Source organism: Neophocaena asiaeorientalis, unplaced genomic scaffold, assembly GCF_003031525.2.
Source record: "Neophocaena asiaeorientalis asiaeorientalis breed wild unplaced genomic scaffold, Neophocaena_asiaeorientalis_V1.1 scaffold43, whole genome shotgun sequence".
Classification (NCBI taxonomy): Eukaryota; Metazoa; Chordata; class Mammalia; order Artiodactyla; family Phocoenidae; genus Neophocaena; species Neophocaena asiaeorientalis.
This window is the reverse complement of record NW_020173674.1, coordinates 11,424,334-11,442,857: the sequence shown is the minus strand read 5'-3', so window position 1 is coordinate 11,442,857 and position 18,524 is coordinate 11,424,334. Positions and strand designations below refer to the sequence as shown.

Sequence of the window (18,524 nt, the reverse complement as noted above, 5' to 3'; positions counted from 1 at the left end):
GATGACAGTGACAATGGAGAGGGTAAGCAGAACAATGGAAGAGGATGGCCTCAGCCTTGGCAAGGTCAGCACAGGTAAGTTGGAGGTTAGGCAGAGAGGCAGAGGTCGCAGAAGTACTGATGAACGATGCTGGAGCCACAGAAGAGCAAGATGAAGATGCGATTTTGCATGACCACATCACTGATACCAGCAGCCAATGCCCTTTTAATGCCCAGAATGAATAATCCTAGAAGAAGTGGGGGAGCTGGTATCAAGTGGTCATCTACTCTAAACCATGCTATATGCTAAGCCTCTTGCCATATAAGTATTTAATCTTTACACAACTTTCTTGTTTACAGATTAAGCTAGATTGTACATGGCAAAACCAGATTCAGACACCAGTCCTGTCTGATTCCATGACCCATGTAGCTTCTGTTTCACCTTATGCTCTCATGAATCTACAGTCTTCTGTCTCAGGATTTCTGGTTCATTGGGAAAGAGAAAGAAGGAAATTTGGGAGAGTGATTGGGTGGCTAAGGAGGTAGATTAATTACCCAATAGCTCTGGGTTGTATTTAGGAACATGTGATTTCTCAGTGACAGCTAAGCCTGGGGAAGAGGAAATGAGGGGTGAGCACGGCAAGTGAGTTGGCTTTAACCATGGGTTGTGGTGATCACACTGAGTGAAAACTCTGGCTTCCCCCAGGAGCTCCACTGTGGAGACTCAGTGCTGGGGCTGCCAGGGCAGCGACCCACATTTGGGCTGAATGTCTGAGCCCAAGTCTTGTGACTGTGGAAGTCAGAAGGGGGAGAGGCATGAAGACAGCGATGTCAGATAGGAACCACTAAGAAATTTTAAACATCCCATCCTGCCCATAAGTCCTCAAGTCTGTCTCTGGTCTTCCTTCTTGCTTTGGTCTTCTAAGGCACAGTTTGAGAGCCTGCCAATTTTGCTCACATCACTTGTTTACTGACAACTTTGTAAATTGAGTGATTGGGTCATTTTTATAAAGAATTGCAGTTTTGAGCTTCAAAGAGCGTGTGAGTAGAACAGCAAACTGTCTGTTGGGTGCAATAGTAACACCCAAGGGAAGCTGCCCTGTTCGGACCCTGAGGTCCTGCTTCAGATACAGACACAGTGTTTCCTGGGCATAGAGTTTTCTGGGTGATAATGACTCTGGAGGGCTGGCCTTGAAACTTCAGTCTCTCAAGTTATCAAACATCATACTTTATGAGCATCTTAGAGTAGAAGAATGGGGTCTGAGATTGACTGGTACCCCTCCATGGAGCAAATTCATCTTTATAGAGCTTATCCACACACTGCCTATGAGCCAGGCTTGCTTCCCATCTAACTCAGCTTCTTGGGACTGGCCAGTTTCTCTGAGGTCCCGGAGAGGGTAAGGATGAAACGGGGTCTATGACACTGGTGGGGAGTGTGGACAGTATTCAGGATCCTGTGGAGAAGGCAGGGTGGCCACACCCTAGCGGGATCCATGAATCTTCTGAAGGATATCTGTCCATCTCCCTCTCCTTGAGATACTAGTTTCCTCTGGCCAGCTCCAGTTGGAGATGCTCTTAGACTGTCTTGGATTCTTTCTCCAAGGGAAGGCCCCTGTCTTATCTAATTTTGGCTCCTTCCATCCTGCCCCAAGTTGTCCCTGGAAGTGATGTCTGGAGAGACATTATGCTTGGTGAGTGAAGTTATCAGCTGCCGGAGAGCTTGAGTTTTCCACCGAAGATCCCAGTGCCAGGGCCGACTCCCCACTTCATTACAATGTCCCTCCCCCAAAGACTTTTAGGGTTAGTTTAAATGAGTTTGAGAGCCTTGAGAACAAGATGAACATCCAGGAGATTCAAAGCGATTTATCCCCCCTTTCCATCTGTAAACAGGAGATTTTAGGGATCATCTCTATTCTACATAGGACAGACCCTGAGGCCCAGCAAGGCTGACCAATTTTTCTCAGGTGCTGGAGCCAGTCATTGGTAACGGTAAACACTCATTCAACACTGCCTGTTCGCTTGGACTGTGATCCATTGTAGCCCAGTGCTTTGGCTGCCTCTCTGGGACCACAGACTGGTCTTCCTTTTAGCGCCTGTGGCTTGATCTGCCCCTACCTTTGGCTTCACTTCCACCCAATGGAAAGTTCTAGATCTTCAGGTACTGGCTGGGCTCTGGGTGCTCTAAAGATGTGTAAATAAAAATCTAATTCAAATGCTCTTGAGAGAGGTAACACTTTGACTTAATTTCCAACAAACCTTCCAATGACTCCTATTGGGTTCTATGCCAGATGGTTTTAGGTGAAGGGAGAGGGGAGGAGAGGGCTGGGTTCCATTTGGAGAGGGCAGTATGTGGGGGGGCTGAAGGAATGGGATGCGTTGTCTCTCTGGAGAAACTTGGCCATGTCACCAGCTGCGTCTGCGCTCACACCTCTGCCTTGTCTTCCCTCCGTCCCTCTTAGGCTACTCACCTGTCAAGTTTTGGGGAACCTGTTCATTTCTTAGTCTGTGACTAGGTTGCCTAGGGCTGTTGGCAACATGTGCTCAGGAACTGGTGAAGTTAGGAAGCAGAGTCTGAGTCTACCAGGGCAGTGAAGGAGGGGTTGGCACCTCCCCTTCTCCATTTCCTGGTCCTCAGCGTCTCCTTGGCCCTAAGGGAAATTATTATTTAAAGAAAACTTTCTCATTAAGCAAATGGCTTCTTTTCATGAAAAGACTGCAGTTCCTAACTTCCTGAGTCTGAGATGGAGTATTGCGGAGGTGGTAGGGGACCGGCTGGAGCCTGCTCTAGCCTTAGCATGTGTGATGGTTAATTTTATGTGTCAGCTTGGCTGGACAAAAGGATGCACAGATAGTTGTAAAACACTTCTCAGTGTGTCTGTGAGGGGTTTCCAGAAGAGATTAGCATTTGAATCGGTAGGCTGAGTAAAGAAGATGGTCCTCACCAATGTGGGTGGGCATCATCCAGTCGGTAGAGCGCCTGAATTAAACAAGAAAGCCAAGGAAGGGTGACTTTGCTGTTTTTATTTGAACTGTGGGACCTCCATCTTCTCCTGCCCTCAGATATTGCTGATCTTGGTTCCCGAGGCTTCAGAATCTCACCACAACTTACATCGATAGCCCCCTGGTTTTTAGGCTTTTGTTCAGACTGAATTACAGCACTGTCTTTTCTAGTCCTCCAGCTTGCAGACGGCAGATTGCGGATCTCAGCCTCCATAACTGCACGAGCCAATTCCTATAATAAATCTCCTCTTATATCTATCTATCCATATATATCCCATTGGTTCTGCTTCTCTGGAGAAGCCTAGTACAGTATGTTAAGAGAAATGACCTCAAACCTGTACATAAAGCCGGGAGGTGATTCCAATATCGTCACTAAGAATTGATCAACAGGTTCAGCCATGGATTAATTAGTTTTCTAGGAAAAAGTTTCACTTTGACATCTGTGAAGTTACAGGTGAATGATTTATCTGACGGAGATGCAACTGCTTCTTTGTCTTCTTCACAGGCCTCAAGCCCAGCTGTATTGCCCTTAACCCAACCTGACTATACTCCCCTTTTTTCTTCCCCATCAGGATCTAAGATGGTCAGGTTTTGTTTTTCCCTCTTCCCCATTTATATCATCCACATTCTTTATTTATTTATTTATTTTTTTCCGGTACGCGGGCCTCTCGTTGTAGCCTCTCCCGTTGTGGAGCACAGGCTCCGTGCGCGCAGGCTCAGCGGCTCCGCGGCATGTGGGATCCTCCCGGACCGGGGCACGAACCCGTGTCCCCTGCATCGGCAGGCGGACTCTCAACCACTGCGCCACCAGGGAAGCCCCATCCACATTCTTAATGCCATGCCTTTTCGCCCTCCCTGGCTGATTCATAAACTGAAGTAATTCAGTGGATTAAGGAACTCAGAGTTAGAGGTAACCAGGCAAAGCATAAAACACATTTACAACCCATCTCCTGTTACCTAGGATTCCTGGGTTGGCAGGAATGTGGGGATACTACCATACATGGAACAGGGTTCAAGCAATTTTATTTGAATCCCCAAAAGATACTGAACATCAGTTGACATCTGGGTTTCACAATAAATTCCACCTCCTTTCCCCCACTCTTAAATTAGTAAGACTGATTTCTGTTACAATACAAGTAGGGTTTTGTCTAAAAACATAAAGGTAATTTGATTTTGATTGAAGAAAGTTGTATGGTCTTTCAGCCTTTAATTTTGTTTAATTGGCCATTTACATAGAGATAATAGCTCATTACTGCTTTAGAGCACCTTTTGGGCCCTGGCGAATTGGAGCCTCCACTCTCTCCCACAAAGTCGAGTGACTACTGTCTCCTTCCTATACTCAAACACCACATGCTTTATTTCTCCAATATCATGTATTCAGAAGGGCAACATTCCCTGTAGAGCCTTGTAGGGAAGGTTTCTCCTGTTGAAATATGTCATTTTCACTGTTTGGCATTCAATGATCCTCGCTCTATGTGGGAACTCTCAAGACAGGAAGAATATAGAATCTAGCTCCCACTTCTGAAGTGAAAGAAGGTCCTATTTCCACCTCCCAGGGCTTTGTACAGCAGAAATGTGGATGTAGGAGCTCAGTGGATGTAAGATATCCATGCTAGATGTCGTTAATATATCAAGAGATGTAGAATAGCTACGTTGCCAGACAGTTAAAAGCTCCTGCTTAGGACTTGAGCTTCAGGGAATGATGGGAAGGTCTAGGATCAGTTAGAGATGATACACAGTTGGATGCTATAGAGGGAGGTGTGGTGGCTAGTGCAGGTGGCTGTGTCCAGCAGCTGAGTTGTGTTGAAAGCTTGGGGCAGCAGTGCTAGCTGCAGCCATGGAGAGTGCCCAGAGGTGATGCTTCCTATGGTGCTATCCTGCACAGACTACTCTTGTGGCAGGCTCTTAGCTGTGCCTTGCTTCTCGTCCTGGCGGGGTTCTCTAGGCTCCTCTTCTATCTTATGGCTACCAGATACTTTTCTAACAAATTACTTTTCTGCTTAGCTTAAGAACCCTAACTTGTGCAGAGGCCTTGACATCTTTATTCTTTAAGCTGCAGACCAGTGGGTTCAGCATGGGGAACACAATGGTGTAGAACACAGAGAGGATCTTGTTACAGGCTGAGGCAGTTTCAGGGCTGGGTTGGACATATACAAGGAATACAGACCCATAGAAAAGGGAGGGGGCAGTGAGGTGGGAGGCACAGGTGGAGAGGGCCTTGCGCTGGGCCTCCAAGGACCTCATCCTACAGATTGTGACCGGGATGTACGCATTCGAGACCGAGATGACTGAGATTGTGGGGACAGTGACCAAGGCAGAAAAGATGAGCAAGATGACATTGGCCATGGTTGTCTCTGAGCAGGCCGGTTGGAGCATGGCAGGGGGATGTCACAGAAGTAGTGATCAATGATGTTGGGACCACAGTAGGGCAAGATGAAGGCATTCCCTGTCTGAACAGCTGAAATGAACACCCCAGCAGCATAGGTGACCACCACCAGCCGGACACACAAATGCTTGGACATGATGGTGTGGTAGAGGAGAGGGGGGCAGATGGCCACGAATCGGTCATAGGCCATCATGGCCAGAAGCAGACACTCCCTTGTGCCACGGAGGATCATGACGGCCGTCTGGACCACACAGCCCACGAAGGAGATGGACTGGTCAGTGGTGACGAAGTTGATCAGCAGCCTGGGAGTGAACACGGAGGCACTGCAGATGTCAAGGAAGGAAAGCACACCCAGGAGGAAGTACATGGGGGTGTGGAGGGTGGCGCTGGTGTGGATCACATCTATCAGGCCCAGGTTGCCCACCAGAGTCACAGAGTAGATCAGCAGGAAGATGGCAAAGAGGAGTTGAGTTGTTTTTGGTCTGCGCTGTTTGTGAGGTCCAGCAGGATGAATCCCTTCACTGTGGTGTGCTTCTGACCCCAGGCCATTGAACTGGTGTGTTTCTCGCATGACAGCGAAGAAGAGGAGGAGAAACAAGAATGGAGAAATAATAACATTCTCATCGAAGAGGTAGCCTTTAACATCTACTACAAGTGAAAAGTCACGTGTATCTGAGTGGTAGATTGTTCTCCAGATCCCACAGCAATCCCATGATGTCACAATCATGCTTGCGTGCTAAGTGTTCCCTGTCTCTCTTAGGATAATGTCTAAATTCTTTAATCTGCTAGATGTTCTCTTTGAAACACCTCCATGCTCCCCTGCTCTCAGTTTACCCTCTAGCAATTCTGAAAAACTTACTTCTACAAACATACAATGTTATTGCAAATGTCTGTGTCTTCACAAATTCAACATTTTCTTCTTGGAATGTCCTTGGGTCTCTCCAAATCCAGCTTAGAGGTCTGTTCCCTTCCTCTCTCCCCTGAATTTCACAAATACTCCTTTAGTTGAATTAATAGCACCATATTTTAACATAAAGCCCATCCAATATTACTCAGCCATAAAAAAGAATGAAATAATGCCTTTTGTAGCAACATGGATGGACCTAGAGATTATCATACCAAGTGAAGTAAGTCAGAGAAGGACAAATACTATATGATATCGCTTATATGTGGAATCTAAAAGAAAATGATACAAATGAACTTACTTACAAAACAGAAATAGAGTCATAGATGTAGAGAACAAACTTATGGTTACCGGGGGGAAAGGGAAAGGGAGGGATAAATTGCAAGATTGGGATTGACCTATACACACTACTATATATAAAATAGATAACTAATAAGGACCTACTGTATAGCACAGGGAACTCTATTCAATACTCTGCAATGACCTATATGGGAAAGAATCTAAAAAAGAGTGGGGGATATATATATATATATACACATATATATATAACTGATTCACTTTGTTGTACATCAGAAACTAACACAATATTGTAAATCAACTATATTCCAATAAAAATTTAAAAAAATGCCCATCCATCTTTCCTATTGCATTTTTTTACTCCTAGTAGGAGGAGAGTTACTTAATATCTCAATAATTTGTACCCTGATATCTATCACAGTGCCTCATGTCAATGAATGAATATAAATTAACTATAATTAGATAAGAAAGTCTTCCCACTCAGGTAATGTCAACTCAATCCTTTCAGTTGTTTTGGCCAAAACCTTCTAGCCATTTTGGACCTTTTTCCCCCACGACCCCTCATCGAATCCCTCAGCAAATCATTTTGGCTCTACCTTCAAAAGGTATACTGACTTCCCCCCCTTTTCTGAGAGGCACCATCCTATCTTGCTTGGGTTATTTTGCAACTGGTCTTAGCTGGTGTCTTGTTTCTTTCTCATGAGGAGCAGCCAGGGTGATTCTGTTAACACCTGAAAGTCAGAACCCTCGCGGTGGCCCTCAAAGCCCACTCTGCTAGGCTCACCACTACTCTGACACCCTCTTCACCTCTCTGGCCTCTTCTCCTCCTCTCCCCACTCTCCCTAACCCCGCTCTAGCTACACGTCTCTCCTTACTCCTCTTAGGACACGCCAGGCATGAGTCAGGACCTCTGTGCTCACTGGCCCCTACCCTCGCTTTGCTTCAGTTAGCTGCCACGTGGCTCCTTCTCTCTACTCCTTTAAGCTGTGGCTCAAATGTCACCTGCTTGTGCAGCCCTCGCTAAGCACCCTATTTAAAGGAAACTCTCTCCTACTCCAGCACTCACTATTCCTCTTCTCGGTTTGATCTTTTTTTCCTCGTAGGACTGATTCTCTCCTAACATGCTATGTACACGTGACTGATTAGTTTATGATCTCTGCCCTGACATTAGGATGAACGAACCGTGAAGCCAGGCATTTTTGTCAATTCTGTTCATTGCTGTATCTCCAGGGACTGGCACAATGTTGGCCCTCAATAGACTTCCCTGGTGGTCCAATGGTTAAGACTCTGCGCTTCCACTGCTGGGGGTATGGGTTTGATCCCTCGTTAGGGGAACTGAGATCCCGCATGCCACGTGGCATGACCAGAAAAAAAAAAAAAAAGAACATACAGAGTCTTATCAAGGCAAATCAGGCTGCAAAAAGGGTAGTTACTACCCAGGTGGGTGAGTTTGGAATTCCACTTGCCCAAATCAGGTGACAAACATTGGAGAATGTTTATAAGAATTGGGTAAGAAATCCATAGCTTCAACCTAATCATGAGAAAACATCAGACAAACCCAAATCGGGAAGCATTCCACAAAATGCTTGACCAGTATAACTCCAAACTGTCAACAGCAAGAATGACAAGAATGACCGAGAAACTGTCACAGATTGGAGGAGACTAAGAAAATTTAACAGCTCAATACAATGTGGTATCCTGGATTTAGAGACTGGGACAACAACGAAAAGGGACATTAGTGGAAAAACTGACGAAATCTAAATAAAACCTATAGTTTAGTTAACCCTATTGCACCAATCTTAATTTCTGATTTTCAACAGTTGTACTGTGGTCATGTAGAGAAAGATGGACGAAGGGTAGACAGAAACTCTCTGTACTATGTTTATATCTCCTCTGTAAGTCTAAATTCTTTTAAACTAAAATGTTCAAAAAAAAAAAAAGAATTAGGTAAGAGTAGAATTGAAAGATGATGCACTGGGTTGTGAAACTCAATACCACTGGAAGCTGGGGCCTGGGGTACCTGGTCATAGCAGCAGAACCTGACGACAGGAGCTGGTTAACATGAAGGATGCGCTGAACACTCGAGGGAGGAAGACCCATGTTCCCCTCTCCCAGTCTTGAAGTCGTAGCCCAAATCACTGAGTCCACAATGCTCATCTTGAATCTTGGACGATCGTTTGTAACTCCAGTTGCTGTGGAGTCTCAGGATGAGTCTTTTCAGATGGGTGTATGCTTTGCACCCTGCGTTGATAATTGTGTGTAGGATCCATTTGTAAGATGACAAGTTTATGTGACAATTATACTATTTGATATGAACTTGAATACATATTTGAATATATACATATTGTATCTGCCTACTGTTGAAGGTGCTTGAAACAATTAAGAGAGTCTAGTTAATTAGACTTGAAATATGGAGAATGATTAGCTAAACGGAATTAACTAAATCTATGTTCCATTAGACTCTGCTAAAATGCAGAACGTTTGATTTACCAAAAATAAACACTTTGATTTAGTAATTTTCAGGAGTTGTTTAAATGTTTATGAAGGCACTTGAAGGGCTTGGAAATCAGGTACATTAAATTTGTGATTGTAGTTTAAAAAGTTTAAGAGCATTTAATCAATCATGTTTTATAAATAGTGTTTAAATGTTTAGGAGAATTTGCTCCTATAGGGTTTTTTTTTTGTGACTTTACTTTGAATTATTTAAGAGAATTTGATTTTAAACAGCACTTAAGTTATTTGGGGGAATTTAATCTGTTAGATTTTTGGGCAAAGGAAGCATTAACCAAAGATCAAGTGTGATTGTTTAAAATTTTTTTTTAATTAAATAATTTATTTACCGTCGGCAGTGTTGGGTCTTTGTTGCTGAGCACAGGTTTTCTCTAGTTGCGGCGAGCGGGTCCTACTCTTCATTGCGGTGCGTGGGCTTCTCCTTGTGGTGGCTTCTCTTGTTGTGGAGCACAGGCTCTAGGCACACGGGCTTCGGTAGTTGTGGTGTGTGGTCTCAGTAGTTGTGGCTCACGGGCTCAGTAGTTGTGGCGCACGGGCTTAGTTGCTCCGCGGCATGTGGGATCTTCCCGGACCAGGGCTCGAACCTGTGTCCCCTGCAGTGGCAGGAGAATTCTTAACCACTGTGCCACCAGGGAAGCCCCGATTGTTTTAAATTTTAACAAACATTACTAGATATATAATTAAATTTATTATATTTAGAAATTGCATTTAACAGCCTAAGAAAAACTAGAAATTGCATTTAATGACCTAAGAAAAACTAAGTTCCAAATTTACAACTCAGTAGAAAAATACTTGAAAAATAAAGAGTGGAAAAAAAGTGAGAATCTCAGGGTCCCAATTCCGTGAGGCCAATTTCTCACCATAGGACAATGTAGATGCTCATTCAATTTTATTATTATTATGATGTTAATCCACCAAAGAGTTTAGGTATCAGCTTACTTTAGTCACACAGTGTTTGGAGACTGTGTGACTCCAGTTGGTGGTCAACTTTTTAGACTTATCAACCAGTAAAGATCACAAATCCACAAAAAATAAATTTACAGATTAAGATATAATCAATTAATAAACGGTTTTAGATAATCCTTTCCATGTACAAAGATCTGGACATTAAAAAAAAGTTGCCTGTAACCCAGCACATTGTGGGAGCTGAAATACTTGTGGATTTGAATGTACCGACGGGGAGAAACAGGAAGGAGCCGCAGGACGGAGAACCTAATTCCCTGAGGAGTGGCGCTCAGGGAGTTCTCCTGGGAGCTCCTCGATGGGGGTATGGTTCCAGTTCCACACTTGGTGATGTGACACTGGCAAGTCACTTGGAGAAAGCTGGGTCCTACGTACTCATCTGCAAAGTGCAAAGGACAAGTCTTGGCTGGGCTTTTGGGATTCAGAGATGGTAAAAACAGAGGTGCTTTGAAAAGAATGAGGTGCTTATAATAATCCTGGGTGATGGTGGAGGGAGGAAGAAATATTATGATGGACAAAACAAATATTTGTTGAGCCTCTGCTCTGTGCTATTCTCCGGGCTAGGTGTTCCCCTCCATCCCGACCTCATTTGAGAGGTGAGTAACCTGCCTGAGGTCCCAAATGGATGAACTGATATTGGAAGCTGGATGGCTCTAGGGAGAACAACTGGCATAACCCCCTCTTCATCGGAGGGAATCATAGCCTCAGGAAAGAAGGTAAATAACACGAGCTAGGGAAATTACTTAATGAGAATCAAGAGATCATATAGGGTAACCAGAGAAGAACAGTGAGACCCAATAGTTCAGCCAGCCTAAATCAGATGTCTAAACCAGAAATAACTGGGGAGAGCAGAACATGTCCTAAGTATAGTATGAGGTCCGTACAAGAAGACTTTTTAAAGGAAGTAATTGTTCTCCCACCTGGTTTCCAGTCACAGATTCTAGCTAAGCCATCCAATTATAGGAGGATCCTAAACTCTCACCGTTCACCCAGCCTCCGAGGGTGATCCAGGCGGGCAGAATTTCTGCCACCTGCAGAGCTGACTCAGACTGTCAGTTCTTGACCTCAGTGGCAGGTCTCTTGGTTTCCAGAAGGGAAATCAGGACCCCCGGAGCATCCAGACCCTGAGCACACACCTTTCGCAGTCTCCCCAGCAATGACACAAGGCAATGCTACTCTGATCCTTGTTCTGAGAACTAACTCAGCTGGGGACTCACCAAGAGGGTACATGAAAATGTCGAGTGAATCAATTTCATTGAATTTTTGGGTGGATGGAGGTACAGAAATAAGAACAAGGGGATTGTCTTTCAATTTTAGTTTTTGTTTTTGAGTGGAACTGTGTTTCTATGGCACAAAATTCAGAAGGGACTACAGTGAAAATAAGTCCTCCCATCCTGCCCCTTCTGATTCCCCAGTCACTCACCTCTCTTCCTCAGAAGCTACCAGTTTCCTGTGTATTTTTCTGTTGTTAGTCATTGCTTACATGAGCAATACGTGTACGTATATACCCTCCTTTCTCTTTTAAAAGATACGAATGGTAGCAAACTATAAACATTGTCCTGCATCTTGTTTTTCTTTTTAAACAACCTATTTTGGAGATCTTTCAATGTCAGTGATTAAATGCTGCCCATTTTCCCCCCCAAAAGATATTTCATGAACGTCTCTTTTAAGAAGTCCCCTAATGAGGGATATTTAAGTTATTGCTTCTCCTTTACAGTCACCAACAGCGCCTATCTTAAAGCAACTTTGGGTTAAAACAATCTGGAATCCGGAGCCATGAAACCTCCAATAAAAATTAGTGTGCAGTCTCTGACTTGGTTTTCATGCAGAGAACTCGCAGCCTTGCTGGACTTTCCTACATTTCCTTTTTGGGGGAGAAGAAAATTTGTGGTTCTCAAAGGGACCCTGCCTGGTTTTCTCTTGCTTCATTTTTTTTTCCCTCCCGGCCAGATGGCACAGATATTCGCAAGCTGTGGTCACTGATCTTTAGCACCTGGTTACCAAAGAGAGATGGCACACCTGTAGCATCACAGGGTGCTCCTTAGAAACGCAGAATCTGGTTCCTCCCAGCCCTCCTACTGAATCAGATCTGCATTTTAACAAGATTCACAGTTGATTCCTATTCTGGTTAGAGTTTGAGACACTCTGACTAGCAACCCGAATGGATCCAGCTCTTGCGTGAATTGGATGCTGGCGGAGAACGACAGAGGTGAGGGGGGTCCTGGTCCCCATTTGTAAGATTCTGTGTTGAGGCTGATTCAGAAAGTGACCACACATTTGGTGGGAACATCTGAAAGTGACTTGGGAGGGCTGATGAGGGGATTGTCATGGAAGCAGAGGATTTGCTGAAGGGGAAAGCCCCTGAGAACTAGACGTTCTCCTTCTAGCCTGGATGAAAAGATGTCAGAGAGAACCCTGGCCATGGGAGGGTCTCCCACCTTGCACAGGAGGAAAATTCGCTGTCTTCCTTATGGGATTTTCCTGGTTTGTGTATGTGTCCAAAGAACAGCAATTAGCAGTTGATTGAACTAGCTTTTTTTTTTAAAATACATTTTTATATAAGTGAGTGGAAGAGAAGTATTGAACTTAAAAACCAAGCCTAGGGGTTGCCTCACTGATGGGATGTCAGAGGACAACATATGGGTGCAGAGGCCTAGAGCCCAGGAGGACATGCAGACTTTGAATGTCGGGCCTCAAGAATCAAGTTCCACGGAGTAATGGCGGACATCTAAGTGGCCTACAAGAGCTGGGGGACAGAGAGATTCTACACCGTTCTTCCCTCACCCACCCCCAACTATTGCAAATGCACTCCCAAATGGCAAACCTTTCATTGCCTTTCAGAAGGGTTTCTTTAGTCCACTGCTGGAGCCTGGGGCTGGTGGCGTGTTTCTGGGAAGCATTATTGCCTAGCAGTTAAGAACATGGGCCTTGGGATTGGCCAGATCTGGATTTGAATCCCAGTGCCAGCCCTTACTCGTTTTGTGACCCTGGGCAAGTGATTTAACCTCATTGTTTTGTCTTCTGCAAAGTGGCGATAATAGTACCTACCCTTAGGGTTGCCGTGAGGATTAAATAAGATGATGCCTTTGAAGCTCTTGTCAGCGTTTGGCAGAGAGTAATACTGACGGTCCCTGACTTACGATGATTTGACTTAAGATTTTTGAACTTTATGGTGGTGCAAGAGCCATACACATTCAGCAGAAACCATACTTTGAGTTCTGAATTTTGATCTTTTCCCAGGCTAGTAATGTGCTGTAAGGTACTTTCTCCTGATTCTGGGCAGTGGCAGCAATCACAAAACAACCGATACACTTAAAACAATTCTGTACCCAGACAACCATTCCGTTTTTCGCTTGCAAGTACAGTGTTCAATACATCACATTAGGTATTCAACACTTTATTATAAAATAGCATTTGTGTTAGATGATTTTGCCCAAATGTAGGCTAATGTTCTGAGCACATTTAAGGAAGGCGGGGCTAAGCTATGATGTTCAGTAGGATGGGTGTATTTTTTTTGTTTTCTTTTTTTGCGGTACGCAGGCCTCTCACTGTTGTGGCCTCTCCCGTTGCGGAGCACAGGCTCCGGACGCGCAGGCTCAGCGGCCATGGCTCACGGGCCCAGCTGCTCCGCGGCATGTGGGATCTTCCCGGACCGGGGCACGAACCCGTGTCCCCTGCATCGGCAGGCGGACTCTCAACCACTGCGTCACCAGGGAAGCCCTAGGATGGGCGTATTAAATACATTTTCAACTAATGATATTTTCAACTTACGCTGGGTTCATTGGGACTAACCTTATTGTTAATCAAGGAACACCTACATTCAGTGCTTGTTATTAATTCTAAATGGGGGCTTGAGGGTAACTTGGGAGAAGGGAAGCACAGGAGAAGAGGTGGGGGTCATCTGTGAGCACAGTGACCTGTGGAGAAGCAGGGACAATCTCCCCCTGAATCCAGCTTCCAGAGACCCCCGGGAGTGACTTTCCTTCCCTGTTGGCTGCATCCAACCAGCTCGAGGGGTGGGTGTTCTCAGACCGTCCTGTTGGACCTTTGGATATCTCCTTCCTCTGAAACCTTCTGGATGAGCTTTTACCAGGTCTGTTGCTTCCATGACCCGGCTATTGTAAACAGTGCTGCAGTGAACATTGTGGTACATGACTCTTTTTGAATTATGTTTTTCTCAGGGTATATGCCCAGCAGTGGGATTGCTGGGTCACATGGTCGTTCTAGTTTTGTTTTTTTGAGGAACCTTCATGTGTTCTCCATACTGGCTGTATCAGTTTACGAGAACTGCCTCATTTTAGATTGTCCCAGGGGCTGAACAGGAAACCAATGATTGGTAGTCGAGGACGCACAGAGAATGATACCTGGAGATGGAGATCCTTTTGGTGCATGAGGTCTGGTGGGGCTCCTGGCACAGGGTTGGCCCTCTTCGTTTACCAAGTCTATTCCCTGAGGGCCTCTACCTTAAGTTTAACGAGCGTGAGGCTCCAGAGAGACAGGTAGCCCATGAGCAGTGCCCAGAAATTCATCAGAGAGTGCTCAAACAACACCACCTTCCTAGGGGTTTGAGGCAATTATTTTTTTTTGTCTCACAAACAGCAGAGAGGTTGTTAGTGATCTTTTCCTCTTTCTCATAAGAAAAATCTGAGACCCAATAAGGCTCACTAATTTTTTTTCTGACCCCACAGCAAATCACTGGTAATATTAATAACTACCATTGGTATAATTTAGCAATAGCTTGCATGTATGTCACTTCATTTTGTCTCCATACAAATCCTCAGAGGTCTGAAAAGCAAACATTATTGTCCACATATTGTGGAAGGGAAAAGCAGAGGCTCAGGGAAGTGATATGACTAGCTCAAGGTGATAGCTGGTAAGTGGCATAGTCAGGACCAAAGCCAGGCTCTTCTAGAATTTGATCTTTGCTTCCTTCACAGCTCCCAGCCTCTAGGAGTTCAGTCATCTTGGAATGACTTGATATTACTGGTCTAGTTTAGAGAAATAATCCAAAATGTTTTTCAGGAGAGGCATAAGCAAATTCAACGTCATACTCTGTGCCACAGCCCCACTGTCCTTGATAACGTTCCTGTCCAGCTAGTTAGCAGCAGATTCTTTTTTTTTTGTAAATAAAGTTTTATTGGAACACAGCCAACACAGCTAAACCCATTCATTTACATATTGTCCATGGCTGCTTTCCTGTTACAATGACAGAGTTGCAACAGACATCACACAGCCCACAAAGCCTAAAATATTTACTATCTGGACCTTTACAGAAAAAGTTTGCCAGCCACTGCTGTTAACCACAGCAACAATGAATCTGTCAAAAGTCCAGAGGCCTCAGCATACAATCCATGGAGGGTTAGAAAGACCTTCAGGATGGAATCATCAGTGACAAGACCCATCCTCTCATCCTTTACTCACTGCCTCTGACCTTTCGCGTTTGGAATCATCCTTTCCTATTGGCTCAAGAATCACTCAGCTTCTCAGTGCCTCAGTTTCCCCAGCCACAAGTGGGGAGAGCAGCAGCATTTCCCTGGTAGAATTTCTGCGACATATAAATGAGCTCTGTTAGATAAAAGGCTCACGACAGCTTAGCCCAGAGTCAACACTCAATGAATACTTATTTCCCTCTTTCCCCAGGCCTCTAACCCACGAGGTTATTCTGCAACTTCAGGTGGCCCTGGTACCTGGAGGATGCACCTGTCACCCACCTGTCATTCAATGGACCATAGGCCAAGGTATGGAGAGGACTCTGCTTTATTTTTTAATTTTTATTAAAATTTTTTTATTGTGGTAATAGAAGTCACATAATATAAACCATACTATTTTAACCATGTTTAACTGTACAGTTCAGTGGCACTAAGTACAGTCACATACAGTCTCACCATCATCCATCTCCTGAATTTTTCACCTTCCTAAACTGAGACTCTGTCCCCATTAAACACTAACTCCCCATTCCCCCTCCCCACTCCCCTCCCCACCCCCTGGCCCCTGGCATCTACCAATGTACTCTCTGACTCTATGAATTTGACTATTCTAGGTACCTCGTATAAGTGGAATCAAACAGTATTTGTCTGCACCTAATGTATATTGGAATGCATTTTTAAGGTTAACTTAGTAAATGACCTGACAGCAGATTCTGAAAACAGGATCCCTACTCTTTTCCCTCCAGAACTGTGTCCTGCAGGACTGGGATTCTCTTCATCATAGAACCTGCAGCCTGTTGCTGAATCCCAAACGGGTGTCTGCACCCTGGACCCCCCAGTGTCGCTCGTAGTCCTGGGTTCTCTCTGCCTGCACTTCCCTGCATTTTTCTTCCACCTCTGGCTCAGTACCACATCTCACAGCTTCGGGACACCTTGGTCACATGTACTTCTTTGTGACTGTCCCCTCCTGGGGCGCTCCAGTGATACTGACTGCTTGTTCCAACTTAGCCGTGTCATTGTCGCAGGCCTGGGGCTTTCCTGGGTGGCCAGCCTTTTGTTCTTGCAGCTGCTGCCCCTTAATCTGTCTCCTGTCACTTGAGATATCCCACCTGTTTCTCCCTGTGAATTTCTGTGGCTTCAGTTCCTGTTTCTTTCTATTTAGCCCTAGGTATCTGAGTCATGCCCGAGTGGCCCTGAGATGCGACAGCTCTTGACTTTCTCCATCTTGAGGCTCAGGTTGAACATCCTTCTGACAGAGGGACTTGCAATGCATGTTTGTATTATTTAAGAATAATTCTACCACAGGGAGTAAGAGAAAGTAAGGATGGAGCAAAGGAGCTTGCAAGAAAGGAAGTAGAGAATGTGTGTGATGAATATTTATAGGAAGGCGTGAAGGGACCAAGAAGCAGTACATATTTATGAAGCAATGAGGCCGTTTCACAAAACACTCAATATGCATGAGCTTTTAAACTGGCACTGTTGGGTGATGCCCATTTTTGGTCCCACTTGTTTTCTGCCCAGGGCATGGAGATAAAGGCACCGTCGCTTAGCAAGTCACTGGGGAGCTAGAGCTATGGGCAAGGCTTACTTGCCCCTGTGTTTTTCTGATGGGACACCTGTTGGCTCCAGGCACCTTCTGTCCTCTGACACCCTTTGTTTACCCTCAACTCAATGTTCTCATGACCATATGTCAGCAGAAAAACTGATGTGGCAGAGAGAGAGAGAGAGACAGAGACAGGGCGAGAGATGGAGACACACGCACACACACTGTGTACCACGGGATTCAGGGAGTGTAGCTCTTTCACCCTGCTTGAATCATTTCCTAAATTTGTCTCTTTCCTCTTGATTCTCCCTGTATTTCTGTTACTGATTTAATAAACCATTTGATTTGAGTATCTTGATTTGGTCCATGAGCCTTTCTGCTCTGTAACCTCCCTGGTTGTGCCCTAGGAGGCTGCCGTTGCATCAGGTAACTTCCCACAGAGCAGGTCCACTTTAATTCCATCCTATAAGCCATAGCAGGTTGTGTCTCACCAGTAGTTTTATGTAAGGCGGGGGATGAGGCAGCTTTGCACATGAGGCCCATGAAGAAAATGGCACGGAGTTGAGAGAGAGAGAGAGATCAGAAGTGAACCCTGGGCTCTCTGCCCCAAGGTTGTTTGGGGGACAGTTTTGCCGTGGCCGGCAGGTCTCTCTGTTGACTCTCAATTTTTCCATCCAACTCTAGCCTGGTGCTCAGAATCTTAGCTTCTTCTCATTCTACTGAATTCTTTGTTCTGAGTCTGAGAAGCCTGCTTCTTTCTCTACATTTGGGTTTCCTGAGGAAGAGACTGAGGACTTGGAAGAGCCAATAAGAATGGGTTATGTGGGGATGCTGCTCCAAGGTGAAGATATAAGGGGTTGGCCCCCCTGCTAAGCAATTGGAGACCCTTAGTCTCCTGCTCCACTGGGAAATTATTATGCAAAACAGAGTTTTTTGGCAGATAGCTTGTTTGTGTGACGGAAATCCAGTCTCTGGACTCCTGAAGCTGGGATGGAGCCCTGGAATAGACAACTTTGTGGAGGGTGTGGAGAAGGCATGGGAGGGAATACCCTGGTGGTCCAGTGGTTAGGACTCCATGTTTTCACTGCTACGGGCCCAGGTTCGATCCCTGGTTGGGGAACTAAGACCCCGCAAGCCGCAAGGCACCTCCAAAAAAAAAAAAGGAAAAAAAAAAAAAAAGAGAGAGAAGGCATGGGATGCACTCTGGAGAAATCCAACAAATCCCATCTGCAGGGCTGGAGTCTCGTGTGTCCTGTGGATCCTGACTCCCTGGCCTACTATCGGATATCATCCCCATCTTTCTCAAACATCTCATTCATTGTTGCATCATACTGCATGGGGACATACAATGGCCCTCTGAAGTTTTACTGACTAACCTGAACAGGCTGAAAAACAGAATGGTTTTATTTTTCTTCTAATCATGACCTTCAACCTACTCTGATAGAATTTTCTTCCTACCCCTAGATGATATCTTGGCCATGTATAATCGCTTTCAAGCATAAAAGCAAAGGCTCAA

At 45.1% G+C, this 18,524-nt stretch overlaps 1 protein-coding gene across 1 annotated transcript; it reads right to left on the bottom strand.

Moving 5' to 3' along the window:
- Positions 1-86: 86 nt before the first annotated feature.
- Positions 87-6,091, bottom strand: LOC112402021 (olfactory receptor 1052-like). The gene is given in 5 exon segments (XM_024748545.1): positions 87-226; positions 1,332-1,432; positions 2,921-2,955; positions 4,998-5,360; positions 5,363-6,091. Coding segments are annotated over 5 exon segments (1,368 nt in total).
- Positions 6,092-18,524: the final 12,433 nt, after the last annotated feature.